The following is a 25,562-nucleotide window of genomic DNA, read 5'->3' as shown; positions in this document are numbered from 1 at the left end:
AACCATCTTTTACTCTTCAAGGTGCTCAAGATTTCTGAGGATCTTTGCATCCTCCTCTGATCCACCCGAACAGTTCCAGGTCTTTCCCATGATAAAGGCCCCAATATTCCAGACGGGCCTCACAAGGGCAGAGCAGAAGGGAACAATCCCCTGTCATGCCTTGCTGGCTGCCCCTCTTTTGGTGCAGGCCAGCATACATTTGGCCTTCAGGCCTGCAAGTGCACACTGCTGGCTCACATTGAGCTTTTAATCCACCAGGACCCTCAGGTCCTTCCTGACAGGGCTGCTGAGTGAGTTCTGCTCTCAGTCTGTACACATTATTTGCAACTGCGCTGACCCAAGTACAACACTGCACTTGGCCATGCTGAATCTCACTAGGGCCCATTTTTCAAGCATACATGGTATTATATAGAGGAAAAAATATTAGTAATGTTTTAGAAATAAATTCTCTCCGTGTTTTTCAATCTTAACAATCATAAACTCTTAAGGAACATTAAGAATATGGACTTATTCCTGCTAAGATTCAGTTCTCTGTTTTTTTTTCCCCAAGTTGTTTCTCAAACAGTCCTAACACTTGGCTTTCATACATTCCTTTCATGTCTCTGTGGGTCTTACATTAATAGTTTTGTTCAGGTGCATTCTGGCTTTTATTCCTGTTTGACTAACATCTAGCTATCATGGCATTTTGATTGGTTCACTGGAGAGGGTTTGAAGTCTGAAAATAAAAATGTGGATTGGGCTGCAGTGTGAGTTCGTTGACCGTCAAATACATGAGAAAACAGACTACACTTTACTTCAAGGAAGTAAGCCATTTCACTAAAAGTCATACTAGATATATCAGTTATTAATTCTCTGTGTGCCATGAGTGCACGTGGGCAAGCATATGTAGATAACCTCTTGTGGTGATGAAAGTCCAAAGTGTTTATGTTGAACAGGAATTGTATGGCTCAATAATCATTAATTTCCTTTGTGGATACTGACATAGTTTATGAAGAATTTTTATACTATGCAGAGCATATATGCAGAAGGGTTTTCCTTTATTTGTAGCTTAAGGCTGAGTGAGCCTTCCTTTTCCTTCCTTCCTTTTTTTCTTTTCCTTCCTTCCTTCCACCTGGAGCATTTCCACAAGCAGCATATTTAACTACATAGCAACAATTTAAAGCAAACTTTGAGATGAGAACCCGGTGTCTTTCCACACTCGTACAAAAGCTGAGGAACATCCACAGGACAGAATCACAGAATCATTAATGTTGGAAAAGACCTCTAAGATCACACAGTCCAACCACCAGCCCATTCCCACCATTCCCACTGCCCGTGTCCCTCAGTGCCACATCCACACGATTCTTGAACACGTCCAGTGATGCTGACTTCACCACCTCCTTAGGCACCCTGTGCCACTGCCTCACTGATCTTTCTGAGAAAAAACAGTTCCTAATAGTCAACCCTAACCTCCCCTGAATGCACCAACGGAGGAGACCAGGACTTTGTGCCAGAGCACCTGGCTTGGTGGGCTGGGTACTGCTCAAGGGAGTGGGAGAAGTTTCTCAGCAAGGAGGAACTTTCCTTGAGCTCTAACCCAGAGCTGTCAGCTGGCAGTCCAGGAGCTGTGTCAGTTGCAGGGTTTATTCCTCAGCTGGTGCTTTTTCACAGACTACATGCTATGTATGTTATGAAGCATGCGCAGGCACCAATTTTAAATTACAGAATTGACTTCTGCAGCTTATTCTGTACACATCCCCCTTTTTAAGACCTTAAGACAAACGAACATAGAACGCAGCTGTCTCAGTCTGGCTGATAAAACAAAAACAGCCTTCAAAGCCTTAGCCAAATTCTGTCCACTTAAAAGTTCAGTAATAAAATCACAATGATTTTGACCAAGCAGTCATATTACTTTAAATTAAAACCTGATGTTGCTTTAACTAAAATAATTTTTAAAATTAGATCATGTCATTAAGATAATGCAAAATGAATAGATGATTTATAATCGAGCTCTTCCAAAACTCATTATTCAGTAAACTTTCAACAGATGTTCACTGCATCGCAGAGGGATATGTGGCATGCCTTGGTGAATCATTTAGCTGCATGTTCAGTTCTGAAGTGACTGATAACAACTGCTTGAGGCAAAAAGATATACAAACTGCAAAAGCGAAGGCAGAAAAACCACTAGAATGATTTTATCTTGATCTTCATCAAGCAGTATTAGCTACGGCCAGAGAAACAAGATTTTGCTTTTTCCTCTTTAAATGTAACCGAGCGCTCCTGTGATGTACTGAACATTGCTGCATCTTTCTTTGAATGGAGCCTGCTTCTTTGTTTCAGCAGCACACAGTGGAAACATTTTCCATTCCTTTGTGAACACTTCTCTCTCTGGTGGGTTCACGTTTATTCCCCTGAGTTTTCCTATAGTTCTCCAATTGCACAACCAGAACACTCTCTGGGCTTCTCCCTTCCAATTTACCCCTTCACTAATCTACGTTTTTCTTAAAACAATCCTTCCTGATTGTCTGCTTCTTAAAATGAATGATCTCTTTTTCCCTTAAAATGGTCTTATATTTTTTCTTCAGTCTTTATTTCACTCTCTTCTGAATCTTCTTTACCTCCATGAGGCTTTGTCAGAGAGGATAATAGCAACTCTGAAATCATTCCAAGGAGGACTGTACCACCAGAACATCAAACTGCTGTTATGTTCCACTCCATTTTTGAGGTGCCATCACCTTTTTCTTTGGCTGTAACATTACACAGACTTCAGCTGTATACAGGGATACAGTCTTAGTCTGAGCTGACACACAATAGACACTTTTTTTATGTCTTATTTCTTCATGTCTATTGCTACTCCATCACCTGCTCTACTGGCATTTGTGGTACTCCCCATCACTAATCCAGACCTGAGGAACAGCAAAGAACTTTGCAAATACTGCAGTGCCAGCAGCCATTATTTTCCTCAAGCCATTAATGCATTACGTAAGGCCAATTCTTATACAAACCACCAGCCTTCAATGTGCAATTACACCATTTCTCCATTATTTTGTCTTTCAGCCAATTTCACATCTACCATAATATAATGCTTCTTATTCCAAAGGCTTTGAAAAAAATAAGAAAAAAATATACAAATCTAGTTCAATCATGTAGTTTTTTATTCACTGAGAACCTCAGGTAACAGCAATAGGATAGCAAAACATTCCTCAGCAGAAATTGGGCTTACAGACTGCTATGAAAGTTATTTTAAATTCTGCTTTTAACTATGAAGCACATTCCTTGGTCACAGCAGCCTTTTCAGAAAGGACTCTACAATACACTCCCTTGAAATCCTTCTGTGTAATAGATCTATAGGTCTATGTATTGGGGTAGTCACTTCAGTCTCAGATCCCTTCAAAACATCCAGGCTCCCCCCAGCCAGTCTGTGTGATGTGCACCACTTGGCTGCAGGTAACTCTTGAGATGCCAAAATCCATTAACTGCATCAGCAGAAAACAATACAGTGATCACCTTCCCAACATTGCTTGGATTGAATACTAAGGAAAAGACACTTTCACACCGTACTATTTTCCTCATTCTTTAATCCCAGATGAGCTGGCCTTCTCTGGGCTTCTCCCTTCCAATAAACTGGAACAATTTTTACATTGCTGTAGAAATTCACCTTCTAAAAACTAAAAACCTTCAGACATTAACATTATTTGTGGTTGTGTTCACTAGTGTTTCTTTTTTTTTTTTTTTTTCCTTTTCTTGTGGGGTTTGTTTGTTTGTTTTTCTTTGTGTTTTAATATCCACAAAGTCTTCAAGAGGTTTTAGCTTAACTAAATCCTTAAGCACGGCAGGCAGGTATGATGTGCTTCAGAACTTACCCTGGCCAGATGCATAGATGTAAAGTTAACCTACAGTACAGGCCTCTGAAGTCCACAGCTGCCTAATCTAAATATATGTTAGCTTACAACAGCCAAGGCTTTTCTTGTACAGTCCACTGGATGGATGTTCATCACACGTTTTACATGTCAGAAGTTCACAATCAGCCATCAGACGGCTAATGCATCACTACCACAGTTCAAACATTTAACTGAGAACCCAGCACAACCTGCATGAGGCAGGCTCAGTTTCACATTAACTTGTTGGTAGAATATTTAAGCAGAAAAAACAGGGCCTTGGGTAAAAGGTTCACAAGCCTGAAATGCAGAAACATGTACAAAGTACGTGTTTGGATTCCCAACTTCTTGAAGATAATCTTGCAACAAATTACCTAAACCACTTTAAAACCCTGCTTCAGAATTAATTTTCCAGCCTTTCTACAGCTATGCTTCCAATCTCCTTTAGAGTCTGCCTCCCGCTTTGATCTGTCAAAGATGGAGAACAACCACATCCAGCAGTTCCATTTGCTTTGCCAGACTTCAGAAGAAATAGGCACTCTTCCAATAAGCTGACTGAACCCAATCTGTACCCTAGCTTCTCCATAGCTGACACTCTGGGAACTGGAAGTCAGATTTAAAAAAAAAGTCTATGTTGGGCAGAACACAGTGGCAATAGAGGTGAATATGAAAGTGAGCATCATCTCCGATTTCACTTCCAGCTAAAAGGGACTGCAGGAGAAGCCTTGGGTTCATTCAAAGTATATCATGATGACATGATACCAAGCCCTGCGAAGTACTAACCCTTGCAAAGTGCTCATATCAGAAGCTTCAGCGCTTCATTTCACCATCTACTCATGTCTGAAATGACCTCCACAGTTTACCAAGTATGAAACAAGCATCAGATCATTGCAGAGTCTGCATTTGCAACAATTTGCACCACAATTTTATCGATGAGTTTATCCATGTCTACACATCTGGGAAAAACAACGTAGACATGCACTTAGAACAGGAATCGCAGGTAACTTGCAAATATTCGTACCAGATGCCCACAGGCTATGAAATGAGACATTCTCTATGCATACAATGGCCAGAGTCAAAGTTAATTTTCACCTTTAATGAGCTCATGATTCTTTGTTATTTAATACTCCATAAAAAGAGTATTACAGATTTAAAGATTATTGCAGTGACTTTGAAGAACACAGCCAACCATCAGGCTGGAACTACAGTATCATATACATTATGCAGTCATTGATACTATCTACTAGAGCATGAAGAAAAATACTTTGAAAATAAACAGTATTTACTTGCAAACATAGAAATGGAGCTTTCTTTCTTACAATATGGTTACATACCTATATTCCAAGAATAACATTTTAAAAATGCCAGATCTTGAAAGGTCATAGATAAAAAGTCATGATGACGATGAACCAGTTTTGCCCCAAAATGCTTTTAATGAGCACGCTGCAGTTTTTCAGCAAATCCTAGTTTTGCCAAGCTTCAAGAGGCAGAAGCCTAAAATGTAAAAGCTTCCAAGTTGTCTACCTAGTCCTCTCATCTTGCTCTGGAGGGCCCAGTGATCCACACTGCTTTCTGACAGTGTGTCACCACAACTGTTCTTTGATGCGAATGCCATCACGAAGAGATGGTTCAGATCCTTACGATGCAAGGCCCAACAAAAAGCCTCCAACAAATCCACTGGAGACCACGATGTTCTGTTTGATAAATTCTGTTGACTGAGAAGAAAAACAGCATGCGTCAAGAACCGAGCCCATTGTGTCTGACTGTAGCATTTAATACCTTCATCACAACTGCCTGGAACAAGCATAGTGAAACTGAGAGGGTGGTTACTAACAGGTTTGAAAACACAAACAGTCAGGTGGCAACTTCTGGCAACAATGGAGTGAAAACTGACTCTAGACTGAGTTTAACAATACGTTTACAATACAGGTAGCATTTGGAGAGTTTAACTACTAAGCAATTCTCTATTCTCTAAGCAATACTATTCATGGAATAGTAATTCCATGTCAATGCCACTCTTTTTATTAAAACCAGAGAGTTGTTTTACAAACCTGGCAGAAAAAACCCCAAACACATATGAGTACTATCATCATTTCAATTTAAATCACACACATACAAAAAAAGTTAGTATAAAATTAATGTTCTTTTGGAAGACAGAGGCATTGGAAAACAATATACTTCACTCCATGTGAGCTAATTTCTTAGCAATTAATCCTACAAAAACCACATGTTTTTTACAAGATTTCATGAAGTAATCACTGAATACAGCACATATCGAACAGATGCCATTTCATAAACCCTTCACTTTGAACACTTCAAATTAGCAGCTAGTACACAATTAGAAAAAAAAAAAAAGTGATGTAATTTGAAAAAGGGAAACAAGCCACCATGTCCTGCCCATTTCTGCTGTGAAATGGAGAACAGGCTAAGCTATCTGGGGTACAGAAAAAGCCAGAAAATCACCTCTCTTGAATTTCCACTCCAAACCCACATTAAAATGGATGATAATTTTTAGCAACCTAACTGTAATGCCATCAGATTTAGTATGAGACATAAAAGCTCCTTAATTACAAAGCTCAACGTGGCTGCTTGTTTCATGGTTGTCTGCAGCACATTCCAGGTCAGGAATCACAGCTGCAGAGAAAAAAACTTGCAGTACCTATATGGCATTTGAAAAAGTACTAGAATATGCCAAACTTTTTTTTGTGTGTCTTGTGTGTGAAAGACAGAAAGATATAAAGGCTCTTTGAAGGACAAGAGAAAATGGCCTCAGTGACACTGATCAGAAAGAATTCACCTCTTTTCAACATAGCATGTAACAGATTTTGAAGACAGACACTCTTCACACATGAAAATGAGACTGAGAAAAAAAATACAACTCATTACAAAACACTTATTGCTTGTCACCAGGAAGAGAGGTCAGTTTTGTCTAAACAAAGAATTTGTGATCAGTGGATTAAGCCTAAACCCTTTTTTTTTTTAAATTATTTTTTGGTATTTGAAGCTACCGTGTTTTAACCATACACCCTCAACTTTCCACAGTATCTTGAGCCAAGAACGTGCAGAGACTAACTGGCAAAGCCAACAGGAGCCCCTACATCACACCTAAGTTAATAGTTAATACTAAGCTAATTTATTCTACACATCATTGTATGATAATAATATAAAAGTGAACAAAATACCCAACTAAATAAGAAAGCACACACCAAAAACTTTTAATAAGGTATACACCCTGGTGCCTTCCCATGATAATCAGAACTATGTGGTGCAAAACCAAGGAACTATTTTCAACTGAGCACGACATGCAGGGGAAGATAAAAAAAAGAAACCAAAACTGGCTGGCAAGAAAGTGCATCACCACAGACTTACCTCTTCAATTAGAGTATTGATTTCAGGTGCTGCCTTATTTGCACGCTTTTTTAACTGTTTTTTTGCCTTGTTTACATCTTTCTCAACTCTCTTCCAGTCAACTTGTACATATCCACTATGACTAGCGATCTAGGAAAATAAACTGTAGTTAGTACTGTTCTAATTAACATTTTCTGAATCAGAATATGCTAGCTTTGTGCTTACAAAATTTGCTTGCATTGTTTCAATATTGTTTTCTGCTTTTTTTTTTTCTTTTGAATTATAGATAAAGGAAAAGACATTCCTCAAATTACAACAGGCACTCCAAACACTAACATCTTCTTGCCGTAAGAGCAACTGAAAATGAGCAAGTAATTGCAAAGTTCAACAGACTGTTAATTTTACCAATTTTCTATTGTTTGCTTATAAAAACCTTCATTTTTTTTTTTCCTTCAGCACTCCATGAAACTTTAATTGCAAGAATAGGAAAATAAAGTAAATTTATAGGACAAAAATTATTTTAAAAGCAAGTTCCATTTTAGCTTCTCTCAAAACTGTGGAATTCTAACTTGTGACAGCATATTTGTGGCTAGTAAGAATCACACTTAGAAATAATGAGAACTATTATCTTACATCATTTAAACTGTCTAACAAATAAGTATTTGAAAATAAAATTCTACAAAACAGAGACCGTAAGCAGAAAAAATGAAACACAAACACTGCAAATGCTGTGACATGAGTTAGCTGTGAGGTTCCATAGTGCATTCAATCGTCATCCCAAACTTTCTCTTATTCAGATTTAGTCCTGAAAGAGGGAAAATGTTCTGCTACTCAGCTGTCAGTCCTCTCAAGTTTTCTCAAAACAATTCAGAAAATACATATTTAAATGCTTATAACAGCATAGCCTAAAAACCAGGCAATTATTGCATATTCTAGGTACAGTTAAAATAATTTTAAAAAAAAAACCCTCATCAGCTGGAAAAAGAGGAAAATCAAAACTAAGGATTACTCTCAGAGCATTCTCGTGGAGGAGCAGGCCACCTGTGGCTTGGACAGATGCACTCTTTGCTGGGTAAAGAACTTGCTGGGTAAAAAGGAGTTTGCTGGGTAAAGAATGGCTGGATGGCTGGGCTGAGTGGTGCTGAATGGAGCTAAATCCAGCTGGTGACCGGTCATGAGTGGTGTTCCCTGGGGGCCAGCACTGGGGCCTGTCCTGTTCAGTACCTTTACTGATTACTTGGACAAGAGGATTGAGTGCACAGTCAGTAAGTTTGCAGATGGCACCAAGCTGAGAGGAAGCGTCAACCTGCCTGGGGGAAGGAAGGCCCTACAGAGGGATCTGACTCAATTGCAGGGCTGAAGCCAATGGGATGAGGTTCAACAAGACCCAGTGCCACATCCAGCGCTTTGGCCACAACAACACGCAGTGCTACAGGCTTGGGGCAGAGTGGCTGGAAGACTGTTTAAAAGAAATGGATCTGGGAGTATTGGCTGACAGCTAAACACGAGCCAGCAGCGTGCCCAGAAAGGCCAGCAGCATCCTGGCTTGTACCAGAAATAGTGTTGCCAAAACGAGCAGGGAAGTGATCATCCCTCTGTACACAGGTCAGGTGAGGCCGTACCTTGAGTGCTGTGCTCAGTTTTGAACCCCACAGTACAAGAAAGACATTGAGGCCCTGCAGTGAGTCCAGAGAAGGGCAATAAAGCTGTGAGGGATCTGGAGCACAAGTCTGATAGGGAGCAGCTGAAGGAACTGGGATTGTTCAGTTGAGAGGAGGCTCAGGGTAGACTTTATTGCTCTCTACAACCACCTGAACACAGGTTGTGATGAGGTGGGGGCTGGCTCGTCTCCCATGTAAAACACTGATAAGAGGGAATAGCCTCAAGTTGTGCCAGGGGAAAGAGACAGAAAGAGCAGAAAGAGCAGTGAGGCAATGCACAGGCTGTCCAGGGAGGTGTGGATTCCCCACCCCTGGAGGTGTCCATGAAATGTTTAGATGTTGTACTGACGCACATGGTTTAGTGGCAAAATACTGGTTGCAGGTGGACAGATGGACTGAATGATCTTGGAGGTCTTTTTCAACCCTGATGATTCTATGATTCCACGATTTTAACTGCTAAGACCAATAAACATAGACCACTAGCTTTAAAGATAAATGACTTACACAGAAACCAGTTCACAGAGAGCGAGATTTCTCAGACACTTTCCAAGGCCATGTTTATCAAATTCATGTAATTTATGTACAAATATTCTATCAAAATGGTACAATTCACATATAATGAAATCATGTAGGACAGGTAGTTAAGTGTACAATATATTAAGCTTGGGATATCTTAGAATATAAAAAATCCATTAGCCTTGCCTGTCTAATGGCAAACCAGTTTATGCATACAGGTGCTGGTGTTGTGTTGCTAATTAAGGACTACCTATTTAGCATGAAGACACAAAAGAGGTTCTAAACCACACTGTGTTGCACATTCACTGACTGGAAGACAAACTAGGGAAAAGAAACAAATAACAACAACAACAACATGCTGAGGTGGAGGCTAATTTTTTTTTTTTTTAATGAATTCAAAATACCATAAGAATTTGAAGGAGGCCTGATTGTTGAAATGGCTCTTCTAACTCATAAATTAAAAAACTAAGCATGGACTTATATAAAGTTCAACACCATGCAAGAAATGCAAGCAAATACATTAGAAGCAGAATATAAACACAAGGCTTTAAAGGAAACAACCTATCATTAGGTCTAGTCTAATTAGCTCAGCTATCCATAAAGTACAGGCATGAGGTAGAAGTTTTTAATTAAGCTCATTTTAGCTAATAATTAGAGCTAACATTTTTGTCAGAACTCCAGTTTACACAAAAATAGTTATATATATATATATTTGTTTCTCCCTGAACTCAGGAGCAGAGATTTGAAGTTCTGCTTTTGAATCTTTGTATGTATCTATGTGGCCAATAGCTCTATGCCTTGGTGGAGGCTGGTAACGAACGGTGTCCCCCCTAGGGGTTCATCTTGGGATTGGTACTCTTTAACATCTTCATCTATGACACAGATCATAGGACTGAATGCACCCTCAGTAAAGTTTGCTGATGACACCAAGCTAAGTGGCACAATAGGCAGACAGAAGGAAGAGGTGCCGCTCTGAGGAACCTTGATAAACTTGAAACGCGGACCCATGTGAACCTAAAGGGGTTCCACAAAACAAAGTACAAGGTCTTGCAATTGGGTTGAGGTAATCCCAGTTAAGCACACATGCTGGGAGAAGAACTGCTTGAGAGTAGCCCTGTGGAGAAGGACTTAGGGATCCCTGCTGATGAAAAACTTTAAATGAGCAAGTCTGTGCTTACAGTCTGTAAAACCAATGGTATCCTGGGTTCCATCGTAAGAGGAGTGGCCAGCAGGATGAGGGAAGTGGTTGCCCCTCTACTCTGCACTTGTGAGGCCCCATCTAGAGTACTGTGTCTAGGTCTGGGGCTCCCAAAACAGGAAAGACGTGGAGCTATTGCAGCAGGTGCAGAGGAGGGCCACTAAGATGATCCAAAGGCTGGAGCACCTCTCCCATTAAGACAGGCTGAAGGAACTGAACTTGTTAAGCTTGAAGAGAAGGCTGCAGGGAAATCATGGCCTTCCAACTAAAGGGAATTTATAAACATGAGGGAAATCAACTTTTTAAACTGGCAGATAGTAAGAGGGCAAGGGGGGATGGTTTTAAACTAAAAGAAGGGAGATTTAGATTAGATGTCAAGGGGAAGTTATTTACTGAGAGAGTGGTGAGGTGCTGGCACAGGCTGGCCAGAGAGACCATGGATGCCCCATCCCTGGACGTGTTTAAAGCCAAGGTGGGTGGAGCCCTGGACAACAATGTAATGCTTGACCTAGCAGCTGTCAACCCTGCCCATGGCAAGGGGGTTGGAGCTCGATGATCCTTGAGGTCTCTTCTAACCCAAGCTGTTCCACGATTCTATGACATAAGTAATAGAAGATAATGCTTTAAATATAAAATGTATAAATATGTGTTTTGAATATAAAATGTATAGATGTGAGGAAAAAGCTCTGTACTTCATTGCAGTGATAGTCAGAGCCTGCGTCACATCTACTTTGGCTGCAGTCCTACTAATCCCTAAATTTGTATATAAATCCCTGTATTTGTATATAGTAATTTGTATATAACCACAGAAACAACCTCAGTAAAGCCAAATGTTGGTGAAACTGACTTTTATTTTTAAATCCTAATTCATCATAGAAGAAAATACTACCTTACAGGCAAGGTTCCTACAATACACATATAAATACAAACTCTTACAGTTCACTACTATTTTCAAAGCCAGTCCCTAAGATAATGGAGATAAAGTATTAATGTTCTATTATCATCATCTTCACACATCCATACCTATGTGACTAAGAATGTATGTACATGCACATGTAACCCATACTAATAGACTACTTTTTTTAAAAGATCTTCCAGAAACTACTGGAAAAAAAAAAAAGTATTTTCTAAAAAGATGATTAAAAATACATCAATGCAAGATTATTAAAACTACCTGTATCTCTAGACTAATTGAAGGGAGCAGACAATCTAAAGGGAAGATCTCATTTTGGGGGTGATACTGGATAGGTATGCAAGTAATCTGTTACCACGAACCATCATTAAGAGTAATGAGAAAATGATGTGCAAGAGCAAAAAAATGTGTATAGTAAGATGGGACAGCAGGATGGGAAGATTTGATTTCCTCAAAAGCACAATTTCCCTCATACTAAAGAAGCCTAGCCAAGCCCAGAAGCTCCCTGCAAGCTGCATGTTCTCAGCTTCTTGCTGTATTTATACAGGTAAGCAACCCTCTCTGCTCTTGACAAGTTTCCAGAATAGACCTGACGAACCTCTAGCTTTGAAATACAAAGATAAGGAGGGACTGAGAAATGATATTCCAGATGCTGCATTTTCAGCCACCATCCAACTGGCACAACAAATGCAAAACTGAATGCAGCTCTGTTATCAAGTCTCCAATCCAAAAGCACACTGCCCTCTCCTCACTTCACTGCAGCCCCACAGCATCATCAGAGAGTGGCACCAACATCTCTCTGCAAAATGTATAGACAAGGGTAGCTTATGGTTTGTTTTGTTATTATTTTGTTTCTTACTTTTTCCTAAGTTAAAAAGTTATTTAACAAATATGTGAAGTCAATTTATCATACTAATGGAATGACACAAAATGTATCACTGAAAACACACACAAATACATCATTTTATGATTAATTAAGTCAACACAAAATGGAAAAGGTGGCAGTTAATGTGTTGAGTGCAGAGCAAAAAGCATTACTAAGGATGCAGGAATTTAAAAACATATCAGGCACTTGTTAAGAACTACAGTTTTAAGTAATTTATTATAGCAGAATGACATGGAGTTCATACTTCTCTGCTCTGCAGGATCTCATTGAACTATACACTGATCTCACTATATAACCAAAAGTTGGAGAAGGCAAATCCCTTAGGTTAGTATTTGAGTTGAGAAATTATGTTTTCCTTAGTACAGTGCACAGACATGGATTCATAACCAGCATACATGAAGAATCACATCTCTTAAAAAATAAATAGTTAAATGATCAAATCAAGCTGTTAAAAGAATCAGCAAAAAGATGTGATAACAGGTCTTAATTACAAAAACAAAGGCAAATTCCTTAATCTCATTTTTATTCTCCACAAACTACTTTTAAATCTTAATTAAGACTGAAAAAAACGTATGGATCATACACAAAAATCTGAGAAACCTTTTTGCTTCTTGTATAAACTGACACTTCAAAGTGCATTGCTTTCAGTTTCATACTAGATTTGTTCAGATAACATCACATGCTGGAAAAAAAGAACCACCCTTTTTAAATTTCAGGACTGAAACGTTTTAGTGAATGGGCTTTACCCAAGAATGTTGCCTTCTGTAGTTCTTGTTTGAGCAGGTAATTACAATGTCAATATTGCAATCAGGAGCTTAACTGAAATCTGCAGCTTCAGAAAAGTGCAGAGATAAAAAGGAAGTTTCTAGTCACGTGCTGAAGTGTTCCTCTGCCCAGTTGGGGGAAGCGCTGAACATATATTCAAAATGAAATTAACATCACAATGTGTGATCTTTAGGTGAAAAAATTAAAGACTACAGAAATGTAATTATACCATGGAATTTATGACTCAGCTTTCAAAATGCAAAATGCTTTGAATTGAAAAAGCAAGGCATTTATTTCGAATCCTTCCAAGAAAATCTGATCTTCCTTAATTAAAGATATAGACTAGATTCAAAATATGCAGCTTATTTTTTCCTCTTGGCTAATATTCCTTTTCAGATACACCGTAAATGAGATCAACTACGAAATCAGACACTCAAACAAATGGCAAACCAATTTAGTGTACAGACAGCTCCCTAAGCTTCGCAGTTCAACAAGCGAAGCACTGCATAAGTAATAAGTTTCAAGCACTTTGTATTCTTTTCTATCTACAGGTTTTAACTTTCCAGCTTCCTGTAGCAAGAAGCACTAACGCAGGGACCTGCAGGCAATGTTCTGCCTACTGCTCCTGGATTCCAGGCCTCTCTGTTCAGCAGACTCTACAGTCATATTTAGATAAATACTGACATTTAATGAGTTAAGACCAACAGCACGCTGTATGGGAAGAGAGATTCTGATATTTAACTTGGTGGAAAAGAACGATGAGTGCTTTCAAGATTCACTGACTATATATAAATTATATAAAATTTAAATATTCTCTCATGACGCAGAACTACACGTTGTGGGCTAAACAACTGAGGGGTTTACAGATTGGTTCATTTGCTGCCATTGCATGTTTTGCCAATAGATGTACACCTGTGTGCTCCTAAACCCCTTCATTCCCTGTGTTTAGGTACAAGCCCAATAACCAAGGCTGTCCAGGATATTTAAACAGGTCAGTCATGCACCATGATGAAAGAGAACAAATAATACCATGAAGCTTCATACCAGAAGTGTTTCTCTTTGACTCCTTACGTTGCTGTTGATGCTCGCCTTTGAATAATTCAAAGTCAAGTAAATTGAAGATAACTGAAAGTAACTGAGTAATTGAAGACTACATATGTTCTATACTTACTGAAAACAAGCTAAACCAAACAGTTTGAAAAGCATACATCCTCATATGGAATGGGATGCAGTGTTTATGTTTAACAAGGAAAAAAAAAAAAAGCAAAAAAGGATGGTCATGAAAGAAGGAACTCATACAACCATGACATCTTGTTGCATTACACAGTAGGAATGACAAGTCCTACACAAACTGTCCTGATCAACAGCTGGATCTAACAGCCATTGCCACCAAGGGAGCGAATAAAAGTGGGATGGCTTTTTCAGTAACATTCCAGGGCTGTGTTGGCAAGAATAAAAAGAAACTATTTTTAATGCTCTGTCTAAAAAAAATAAAAATAAAATAGTGTATTATTTGAATGAACCCAAGCAGGCACCAGTCTATTTCCTCATTTAAAGAAAAAAGACAAGCCCACAAAGATGTGAAAAATGCTAGTAAAGGAATTAAAAGTTACTAGGCATCTCACAGAAGGACAGGTGAAATTCTCCTTCACTTAAAGCCTTTTCATTTATTTGAAGATTTTGGGGCAATATATATTAGGGCAATCCTCCCCTAATACAGGATCTGATGAAAAATGTAAATGGTTACACTAGATGACACTATAAGATTTTTAGACTTGAAATTTAGTTGAACAGAGGAATGCAATGAAGCTAGCAGACTTTCAGAGGTTTAGTGAAAAAGCCTTAGGGAGAAAAAGGAAAAGCATGGCTTTATAACTGGACCAGAGTACATCTTCCAAGTGACTGCCAATGCAGCCCCGTTTTCTCAAAGCACTGATAGAATTTAAAGATCTATTTCAAATAAACACAGCTTACATACCCCATCTCTCTAAGCATAGGTTTAAAGGAAATTCCTCTAATCTGAAAATGTTGAATCACATACAGCATCAATTTCTCTACAAAGGTTTCTTCTGGCTTAACACAAATTATGGTACAGGATGGAATAAATTCTGGTTTAGCACTTTTTTTTTCTTTGTTTCTTTTGCACACAGTTTTCCCATCTGAAATCAAGTTGTGGATTGGTAACACAAAAAAGATGAAGTAGATAAGAAGCCTTCCTAATTAAATTTTACCCAGCAGCTGAGTTTTTTTCCTACTGATTAAGTAAATAATGTTTGCCAACTTATAAAGCATGAAATTCTACATACTTGAAGCAGAAGAAAGCCACCACCTACTGCAGTTGCTGCAAGCTTTCCGACTTTCTGGAACAAAAATCCCGCACACCTTAGGAGAACAAAACAAAAAGCCAGTCCAATGAAGTTGTCTGCTGAACAATGCTGCAGTCCAAAATTCCTGACAGCGACAATTACCATTATGTTTTTCATTTAACAAAGCAAGTGTATCATTTCACATTTATAAAACTTCAGAATATTTAATACAAGCAATGTTTAATGACTAATGCCCAAGGCAAAACAACATGAACAATGGCTGCTAGTTTATGGCTGCCCAGTGGCCCCTTTAAGCTAAGCTTGAGATCTCCAGGCTTCATGTATACATAAAAGCTGCATGCTGCTATTGAATACAACACTTTAATAAAGCAGAATATAGTAATATAAATGTGCCATTATAACTATTCCCAAGTGTTAGGTTAATATATTTTACTATCGTTTATTCAGCTACACAATCTATTGCTTACATCCCAGCTAAAAAGAAGTTACAAACCTACAACAAGAGCTAAAAGCTGGTGGAAAAACAGGAGGATGAGACAGGGAAGGGTGCTCTCTTGAGAGATGGCATTTTTAATGGTCTATTTTTAATGGATCAAGGCAACTAGCAATTCAGAAATTCATTCTAAATGTGCCCCCATCAAATGGGGACCAGCAGAGATACCAGTATAAGAGAACAGTTTTGCGAGGAAGGTGCCTATGGAGGTTATTCCCTCTAGTTCCCAAACTGGGCCAACTGCAAAGCCAAAGCCAAACTCAAGCTCCAAGCAGAATGTGGTTGCTTGGGGTCCCACGTCCTACTCCATGAGGTGTAGGATATTTCCAAGGCTGACAGTCCCATGATCTCAGCAGGCACATCCTCTGGGGTACGTTCTGCCCCTCCTAATCTCACACAGTGGATTATTATTATTATATATATATTTTTTAACTCTGTATATGAACTATTTACATACAAAACACACACATACATATATACACATACAGAGATACTGAAATACAGTTTCCACGTCTTTCAATTAGCCATTTTTATGGATGCCAGACCCCATTAACTAGAAATTTCCTAGAAATTTCACAGTTTGTGTATATACATCTGCAGAAGATTTTAGAGGTAAATCAAACACTAGACTGAAAGCTCAGCCTACATTCCCTACGCAGGGAATGCATTGATGTATATGTTTAGTATACGCAGTATACTAAACATATACATCATCATTTCATTTTTAACCTATTTCACTTTCCAAAGCTCGCTTTCTGTGCAACCATAATGTTGTTTTCTACTGAACACTACTGCAGAAAACAAATACTAGTCAAGTACCTTTCACAAATAACAAATACCTTGACTTAAAGACTGTGGCCCCATTCTGCAATTTCTATTCTCATATACACTGTCTGCCTGTCACCACAAATTATTTTAGCATAGCTATGTTGTAGTAGCTGCTCTCATGTTAAGAGAAGAGACACCATTAAGCTGTTCAAAATGGCTCCAGTTAAATTTAGGGCACCAAAGACATCGCTTTAAAATGAGGTCCACAAAGATATATTCTGACACACATTCCTGTCTTCATTTCTGTCACCAATAAAATACACCTTAGCCATAGTATCACAACTAAGCCTCTAAATCTACACTAGTAAGTAAATCTGCTTTTCCACAGAAGTAAGAATTACATGCAGTAGATTTCCAGTTACTCCTAAAAACTTCTAGAGTTCTGCCATTTCTTCAAATCCTTTTCGCAATAGCTGGTATGAGTTCCCTTAAGTAACTGGTGCGTTTTACTACAGAATGACCTTAGAATGAGGAGAGAGTGATAAAGGGAAGTCTGTTAGACAAAATACGTGTATATGCTTCAAACAGCCTTGGAAATAGCTCTTCAAAATACAGTTAAGAGGCCCAGTGCAGTTATGAAAGTAACGTTCCCTCACCAGCCAGTCACTCCACCCATCACAATCTGCGTAGCTACAGAGTATTTTTCTACAATTGGTCCTGAATTCCGGCCAAACAAACGATTCCACCAATGGTGACGCCTTGCATATTCTGTTAGATCCAACACTTCATAGGAATCATCATCGCTTTCGTGTTCTAAAAAAGAATGAAGAAGAAAGGAAATAAGTTATTTTCTTAATTACACAGCGCACTAACGTTCTATCAAAAAAACCAAACCAAACCAACCCACCAACAAAGAAGCAAACATTAACAGAACCATATATGGCATTTAAAGCTAACAGAATAGCTTTAAATGCCATATAAGGTCCAGAGGCTAACAGAGCAAATTACTTTAAGATTTTATGTCATTAAGCTTCAATACAAGACGACAGCAAAGGTGTAATCCATAAAATCCATGCCTGGCACAGAAGAACAAAATCCCTCTGTTCAAGTGGAGGAACTAAGGCATCACATGAAGCTAGCAGGCAGCTGGTTGAACTCAATAAAAAAAAAAAAAAAAAGAGGGAGTCCTCCCTGCTCCTCCTCCAGGTCTGGCTGACCTGCAGAACACCTTGCCGCAGGATGCTGCAGGTACCAAAAGCTGATTGTGGACTCCAAGTAACAAAAGAATAAATTAAAGGTTTAAAAAAAAAAAAAAAAAAAATAGTCATCAAGGGCTATCAGACAAAGGCAACAACCAGAGCTGATGAGGTCCTGAGTAGAAGATCAAAAGAAACACTTTGAGAAACTATCTCAACAAGCTTTACAACAAGCTGTTATTCTTTCTTACTTCATTTTGGAGCTAATGGCTTTCATGTGTACGGCTTTTATCTGACACAGTACAATTGCAGTGATAATCTTAAGCCATTTGCAACACATCTAACTTAAGAGAAAGCACAGGCTTTTCTTTTCATAGTCCAAAGTTCTGAAAGACTGAGAATTCCCAGCCTTGTGGGAATTCACAGCAGCTTGACTTAGCCAAGAACAGGCACTTGAGTTCCTGTTCTGTAACAGATGAAATAAATGAAGCTAGGAATTCAATTAAGTTCTGCAATTTCTGTATAATTCTGTCAACGTTTCCAAACTAGGCCTCCTACAACTTCAAATTAAACATCGTAAACACCACTTCCATTCAAACATCAAAGGGAATAGATGGTCTACTTTCATAAAGGAGCGTTTTAAAAACGTATCATAGTTCTCTACGGATATATACAGGAATTAAAATCTGGTTCATTTATGAATACCTAAGGTGAAACTCAGCTCGTCAACAATGCTGAGACATCAGTAAGAGAAGCCACATTACTACCTGGAATCTTAATAACTGGGGATGTAAGCATTCTGCCAGGATGCTGGCAGTCTATTTTTAACGCTACTAATTGTGACTGAAGTGCTAAGAACGCAGGCAATACACACACAGGTATGAATTCTTTCCCTCCCTGCTCCCAGTTACTGAAACACAAATAATTAGAGCCATAATGTTAAAAGTTGCTACGGAAGGTTCTTTCCAGCTTTCAAGTGCTGATGGTTCACGAGCAGGTAACACGATATTAATAACGTAGGGGCAGCATTAAGCCACAGCTCACACGAATAACGCGTTCTATGGCCAACAGTGCTGCCTGATGATGCCCCGCTGCTATACGACCTTCTCTGTACGTGACATTAAGCTCACCCTTCGCAGCCATACAACTGTTAGCAGTTTAAACCCACGCGCCTCAGCACCGGCGCACGAACACAGCAGGTGACGGGGATGCTGAGGACGCCGCTCCCGTTCCCACAACGCGCCGAGACAATCCCGTGCGGACCCCACGGCCGCGCATCGAGGAATTCCCCCCGACATCCCGCTTTCGGGCCGCCCTTCGCCCCGCCCACAGGGCCGGCGATAACCCGGGGACGGGAGGAACGTGTGCGGGCCGGAGCACCAGCGATCCTCGCCGGCTCCCGGCACAGAGGGGCAAAGGCCGCTCTCGGCCCCCAGCGCAAGGCCGGCTGCCGGGCCTCCGCCCCTTCCCCGCGAGTGACCGGGTCCCCGGGAGCGGACTGACCTGGGGCACTGCGCGGCCTCCGCGCCGCCATGTTGGCTGCTGTTGACGGCGGAGCTGGGCCCGAAGCCGCGCCGCTCCACCCCCCGCGGCCGCTCTGCGCTGCTGGCGCCCGTCCCCTCTGCGGCCGCGCGGTGGTAGCGCGCATGCGCCCGCCGTCCTTGCTACCCGAGCGGGCAGCGGGGCGTGAGATGACGTCACAGGCAGCGAGGGTCTCCGCGGCCCGAGGGATTGTGGGGGATGTAGTTCTGCCAGGAGGGCGGCCATTTGGGCCTAGGGGTCTCTCGGCGTGGGGATCTCAGCTGCCCGTACCCTTCCTCTCCTCTCCAGTCAGGAGTTAAAGTGAGGGGGCCTAGTACAGGAGCCTTCCGATGGCACGTTGCAGCTGGAGGCCTGTGTCCCTTGGCAGGTCCCTTTGGCATTGTGCAGTCAAAATGGTTCCACCCCCCATAGCAGTCCCTCTTTGTACCAGGTCTGCTGCTTGGGCAAGGCCTCTGTGGTGGTCTTTTCAACCTTAATGATTTTATGATTCTATGGTAAGTAGTCACAGAATCATAGAATCACAAGGTTGGAAACGACCTACTATGTCATCTAGTCCAACCGCCCTCCCATCACCATTGCTACCACAAGCACTACACCATGTCTCGTAGCTCCTCATCCAGACGCCTCTTGAACACTGCCAGGAACAGTGAGTGCACCACCTCCCTGGGCAGAAAGAAACCTCAGAAGAGTTCTCATTGTGAAGCAGTGGCAATAGTCTTTGCAGCTGGCACAAGAAGCAGCTCTGGCTTTCTGTACGCAACACAGACTTCCCAAAATACACATCTTACTGTCATAGGTATTAGGCATCCCATACAAATAAACAACTGCAAAAAGAACACAAAATGCCATCTCCTTAAATAACAAAGACTAAAGTAAATGTGGGCTGAGAAAGAAGTGAAATTGAGAATCATTTGAACCTCAGTTTACTCCTTCCTTCAGTGCAAAGTTGGGTGCTAATGATGTTTGCTGAGTGAGAAGCCACACAACGTTATTTTACTGCTTTTTATTATTTTTTTATTCTGTGCAGTTCTGTACAGTCTTTATACTAATAACATAGAAGTAGATGGCCTGGTAAGTATGGTTTCAGGAACTCTGTGGTAATATAAACATCTAGAAAGTAAAGGAGTTCAAGTGTTATAAATAATAACATTGGAAACTTCCTATTTAAAGATGCTTATAGGCTCTGATTTGGGTTCTTGTGCTTCCAATACACATTTTCTTCAAAACTGTATAACTGCCAATTATAATTAAAAAACCCTACATTTTCCCTTGTTGTAAAGTTTGGGTTTTTTTTTTTTAATGGAGACAAATCTCTTAACATGTGAACGAAACACTTGAGATTCTAATTAACTTCTTGATTATACCAGCCTTAACAGACACAAAAAGAATAGAAAAACAAATTCTACATGAAGGTACTTCTTAAACCATCACTGGGACTGAAGATAGCATATAAAATAGTGGCTTGCATATTAACTGATTTTTATTACAAATGTTTGCCATTGTGGTGATCAGACAATGGTGTGCCAGAGAGAGCTGGGGATTATACAATTTTCCTGGAATTCGTAAGGGCGAATACACAGAAGTAAAAAAGGAACTGTCACTTTTCCCTGAATTAAAAAGTTTCTGATGCAGCTGCTCAGTACTCAGAACAAAGCCCCACGGAATATTATTTGGTAGATGGTGGAAACAAACATTCCACTTAAGATTTTCAATAAATCTATTTCTGTGTAGAACACAAACATGTCTGACAATTTGTTTTGACAGACAACTAACATCTTTGTACTGTTCAGGTTTAAGCACACACTTTTTTTTGTTGTTGATGATGTTATTTGATTGAATTCCTGATCAATAATGAAAAGCCTTTTGGCTTTTATTCCTAAATGAATTAAAATCTTTTTTTTTCTTTTTTTTTTCTTTCTAACATTAGCAGGCTGTTGAAAGAAGAGTTTGGAGTATGTTGTGCTGTTGTGCAGTTCTCATAATTAGCAATGAAAAGCTGCATGCTAACAAAAGTAAAAAAACGCTGCCTTTTTTCTCCTTTCATGAAGCCAAGACTGGACATGGCAGAAATGTTTTCTTTACCTAGATATTTTGAGTCTTCCTCACTCTTGTTGTTCTGGGTTCATCCCTGAGTCTATGCATTCATGATGCTGATTCCCATTGCAGATGATCTGAACGAGAACAGAGAAGGCACTTGGGCGAACACAGTTAGACTTATTGGCTGTTTTCACTTTCATTGTCATAGCCAGCTTTAAACCTTTTGTGTCTCATCCCATACTTTGACATTTCTTGTCCAGTGCCTGACAGACAATCTTAAGCCTGTGCAAGAATTACAAAGAATGTCAGATGCCTTTCTGGTAAGGGAGGAAAGCAGAAGATTGATCTGGGATTGCATGAGCATGCTGGCTTTTTTTCTGATTTCTGTTGTTCAAATTCTTAATATTTGTTTTCACGCTTTTTAAATAAACATGCAGGAGCAGTTCTCAAATAACTTTCCTTATGTTTGTACGATTTTGCTATTTTCCCATCAGAGTTAAGAGAGTTATATGATCAATACTTTTTTAAAGATTAGTATTAGCAACTGCATTATATTCCGCATGCAACTTTTGTTTGCGTGAGCTTGGAGACTGAAACTAGTCTAGAAGCACTGTCCACTTGTTGAGTTGAGTTTGTCTTATTAAACACATCAGTGTACCTTGACAAACCGCTGAATTTGGTGTGAAGCTTAGGTGGCATCTTGTTATGTATCTGTTACCTGTGTCTTCATCTCATGCTGCCTGCCCTGGGAGGTGGTGGAGTCACTGCACCCAGAACTGTTCAGAAAATGAGGAGATGTGGCACTGAGGGACATGGTTAGTGGATGTGGTGCTGGTGGGTTGATTATTGGGCTAGATCTTCCTGGTTGTTTCCAGAATTAATGTTTCTATGATTTTAAGTTAGCTGCCCAACTACAACATCAAACCTAATGCCACCATCACGAGGTCCCTCTGACCATGATGCTCACCCTGCTTGTTCGTAACAACAGCCACATCTGCATGCTTCTCTTGGCCATGCCCCTTACTACTATACTTTAGGATACCCACACATCATACCAGGTGCATTCATGCTGCCTGTTTCACAAGCCTTTGCAGCACTTTTTGCATGACCTTCCTTGCATTTTGTATCCCACTTGCATGTACCACACAAGCACACCAGGCAGCTTCACATCCTTTTGCCTATTCTTGCTGTGTCATGGCCACGTAACAAGATGAAAGGAAGGATTTGGGAAAGCAGCCAGAATAAGACTTTTCAGTGGGTTGGGTGATGCACCCAATTCCCATCACAGGAAATTGACAGCTGTGGTGGGAAGGTGTCAACTGTGGAAGGTGCAAGAGGCCTCCTGCAGCAACGAGCAGGGTGCTGGATTCTGCCAAGTCCTCAGACAGTGAGATGATGTAGGGTGGCTGCTGAGCCTGCCATATGGCGGCACAGGGTCTGCTGGCACTGCCTGTGGGATCAGCTTGATGCCAGTATGGACAATGCCATCAGGGTTACTCTTGCCTCCTGCAAACGTCACAATCTGTGCAAAGACAGGCAAATCTCATGGTTCCAGCAATTCAGTGTGCTTTGGAGGGCTTCTGGCCAGCACCCATGCGATGTTTCTGTAATCATCTTAGACCTTCCTGAGATCACATATTATTCATGCTCAGAAGCTGTATAATCCCCTTTCCTCCTAAAATCCAGTCAAATTAAATGCTCGTAGGTGCATTCTTCAAGCTAACTGCAGGGAACAATTTTTCAAAGAAAGTTAAGCAGTTTAAACTCTGGCCACATTTTGAGTTCACCTTTAAAGGCTTCAGAAGCAAAGCGTTTCCTCGGAGCATAAGGAGGATCAAAAGAAAAAAAAAATCCTTCATTGCTCTATACTTCCTGGCTGCAAGTTCAACCTGTGTATTCATCATTTGACCAAGCACCTGTAACAGGTAACTTCACTGTCACAGCTTGTGAGAGAACGTACATGAGATACTGAGCTTGCAAATAGTAAAAAAACCCACAACACAACAACCAACTCAAAGAGTAAAAGATGGTGGAGAGCCCCTAACCTTCAGACACTTCAGTGGCTCCAGGCACTGGAGGAGGGGATGATGACTCTTCTGCAACCAGGTGGTTTTTGGAGCAGGAGTAAATGCTTCCATCGGGAGTTATCCCAGCTCTTGATGACTTGGCAGAGCAGTGCCATAATCCAATCTGTGATGCTCTAGGAAGATGTTAAAATGGCAATCCTCTTCTCTGTAGGTATTACAGTGAGAAATACCTATCCTTTTGTCTAGTGCCATCTCATGTGAGACTTATGATGTTTTTTTGTGTGTTGAGTGTCTTCAACCTTCCTTTGTCAGTTTTCTTAACTTTGAAAAATGTTATTTACTTATGATTTTTTTTTCTGTATTAGGATCATCATATAAATTCTGCATTTCCATTTTGTATTCTCTAATTCTGTAACATTATCTTTCATTTTAATTTGTTATCCTAATGAAATTAGGGTTCCCACCACAAACCATGTTGGAGGGGATGAGGAAAGGGTGGAGAGGGGATGGCTGTCATGCAGATTAAGTAGTAGTAGTTTAAATTGTCTCTTGCTGAAGGATAAACAGAAACGTATGAAAAGATAAAATCTCATAAAGAATGTGCAGTGAGAAGTTTTTAAACAGGTGAGAACCAAAGGCATCTCCAAAGCAACGTGTGCTGGGTGCACAGCACCTGCAATTTAGTTATTAAACAAAGGCAATGCTAAGTAGCAAGTAGGTCTGCAGCAAGATGCATTCCCATAACCCTAACCCAGAAAAGGAAGGAAGAAAAAATAGAAAGTTAAGGGAGAAGATTGATCTTTCCACTTTTGTTTTACTTACAACACTGTTAACAAGGCAAGCTGATTATCCATTAAGCTTTTGATCTCATCTCTGCTATCAGGCTTACACTCTTAACACAGAGACCATGACTTCATTGCTACTGTGTAAATCCCATCCAAGTATTTGGACTATTTATCTGATATGCATGTGGCTAGAGGGGAGCTAGGTTATGCAGTGGAGCATGCATCTGGTGAAACTGCACTCATTACTGCCTTAGGGTATCTCTGGGAGGAAGCTAATACTGAAGTGGTGGGAGCAAGCTGCAGAAGTAGATGTCTGCTATGACTCAAGAGGGGTTAATCTTACACAGTCAAAATGCTTCACAAAGATTGGAGTCCTGAGCTAATTTGAGGCTTCCTTTGATAACTAGCCTAATAAAGGGCAGGAAGGGGAATTGAGCCATCTCCAGTAAGTCTTAAAAGACACTGGAGTGTTGTCTTTTGCCTGACATGGGTCTCAATGAGCTGCAGCTGTTGTCATACTCCTGTTAAAAATTTTGCTGTTTATAAAAAAAACCATCCCATATAAGAGTGTTTTTTTTTTTAAAGGTTATGCAAAATGTGTGTTCTTGGTTGGTAGTTTTCTTATAAGTGAAAAATAAAAGGCTTTTAACTTTCTGGAGGTAACCTCTGGTTGGTTGCACTCCATATTATAAAACTCATAAAAAAGGGTGCTGATTGTAGCATGGCATTACTTTGCAGAAATTATTTGAACAGCTCTCAGCCCTGATCATGAATGCAGTGATACATTTTATTTTGAAGTTTTTCTTCAGAGACAAATACCTGATACTCTTGGTAGGTATTGAGGAGTTGCCTACCACCACCATCACTCAAGTAACTATGACCAATGAATGGGGAGAGCAAGAACATGGGCTGAGGACCTTCCTGGCCATCTGTCTCACAAAGAAAATGTAAGGAGTTTCTTTGTTAGAGCAGCTAAAATGATGAATCAATCACACATACCACTTACACCATTAACAGATGTTCCCATTAAGTTTCTGTAGCTTAAGTGCATATAAACAGTTCAGAAAAAAACAAAAAACAAAAAACCTCTTTTGAGTAGCTTTTTATACAGCTAACAGTAATAGAATAATAAGTGGGAAGGGCAGATGTAGAAACAATACACAATGAAAAAGTTGAGGACCCTCCAGAAATGCCATCTGAGTGGCAAAGAGCCCAAACAATGTCAGGCTCTTATGGTAATGAA

General features: G+C 40.1%; 1 protein-coding gene across 2 annotated transcripts; it reads right to left on the bottom strand.

Moving 5' to 3' along the window:
• Positions 1–3,695: 3,695 nt before the first annotated feature.
• On the bottom strand, positions 3,696–19,573 carry FUNDC1 (FUN14 domain containing 1). 2 transcript variants are annotated; one of them, XM_048956026.1, is made up of 5 exons: positions 19,432–19,573; positions 17,389–17,545; positions 15,451–15,526; positions 7,227–7,355; positions 3,696–5,572 (listed from the first exon to the last, which is right to left on the bottom strand). In XM_048956026.1, the coding sequence occupies exons 1-5, from the start codon at positions 19,460–19,462 to the stop codon at positions 5,495–5,497; spliced, it is 471 nt and encodes a 156-aa protein (XP_048811983.1). In that variant the 5' UTR covers positions 19,463–19,573; the 3' UTR covers positions 3,696–5,494. The 2 variants fall into 2 exon arrangements, with proteins under 2 accessions (XP_048811983.1, XP_048811993.1); XM_048956036.1 differs by lacking the exon at positions 19,432–19,573 and adding an exon at positions 19,059–19,235.
• Between the last annotated feature and the right edge of the window lie 5,989 nt (positions 19,574–25,562).

This window comes from Lagopus muta, chromosome 1 (assembly GCF_023343835.1).
Source record: "Lagopus muta isolate bLagMut1 chromosome 1, bLagMut1 primary, whole genome shotgun sequence".
Taxonomy (NCBI): domain Eukaryota; kingdom Metazoa; phylum Chordata; class Aves; order Galliformes; family Phasianidae; genus Lagopus; species Lagopus muta.
Note: the sequence above shows the minus strand (reverse complement) of the source record. Positions and strands in the feature narration are given on the sequence as shown.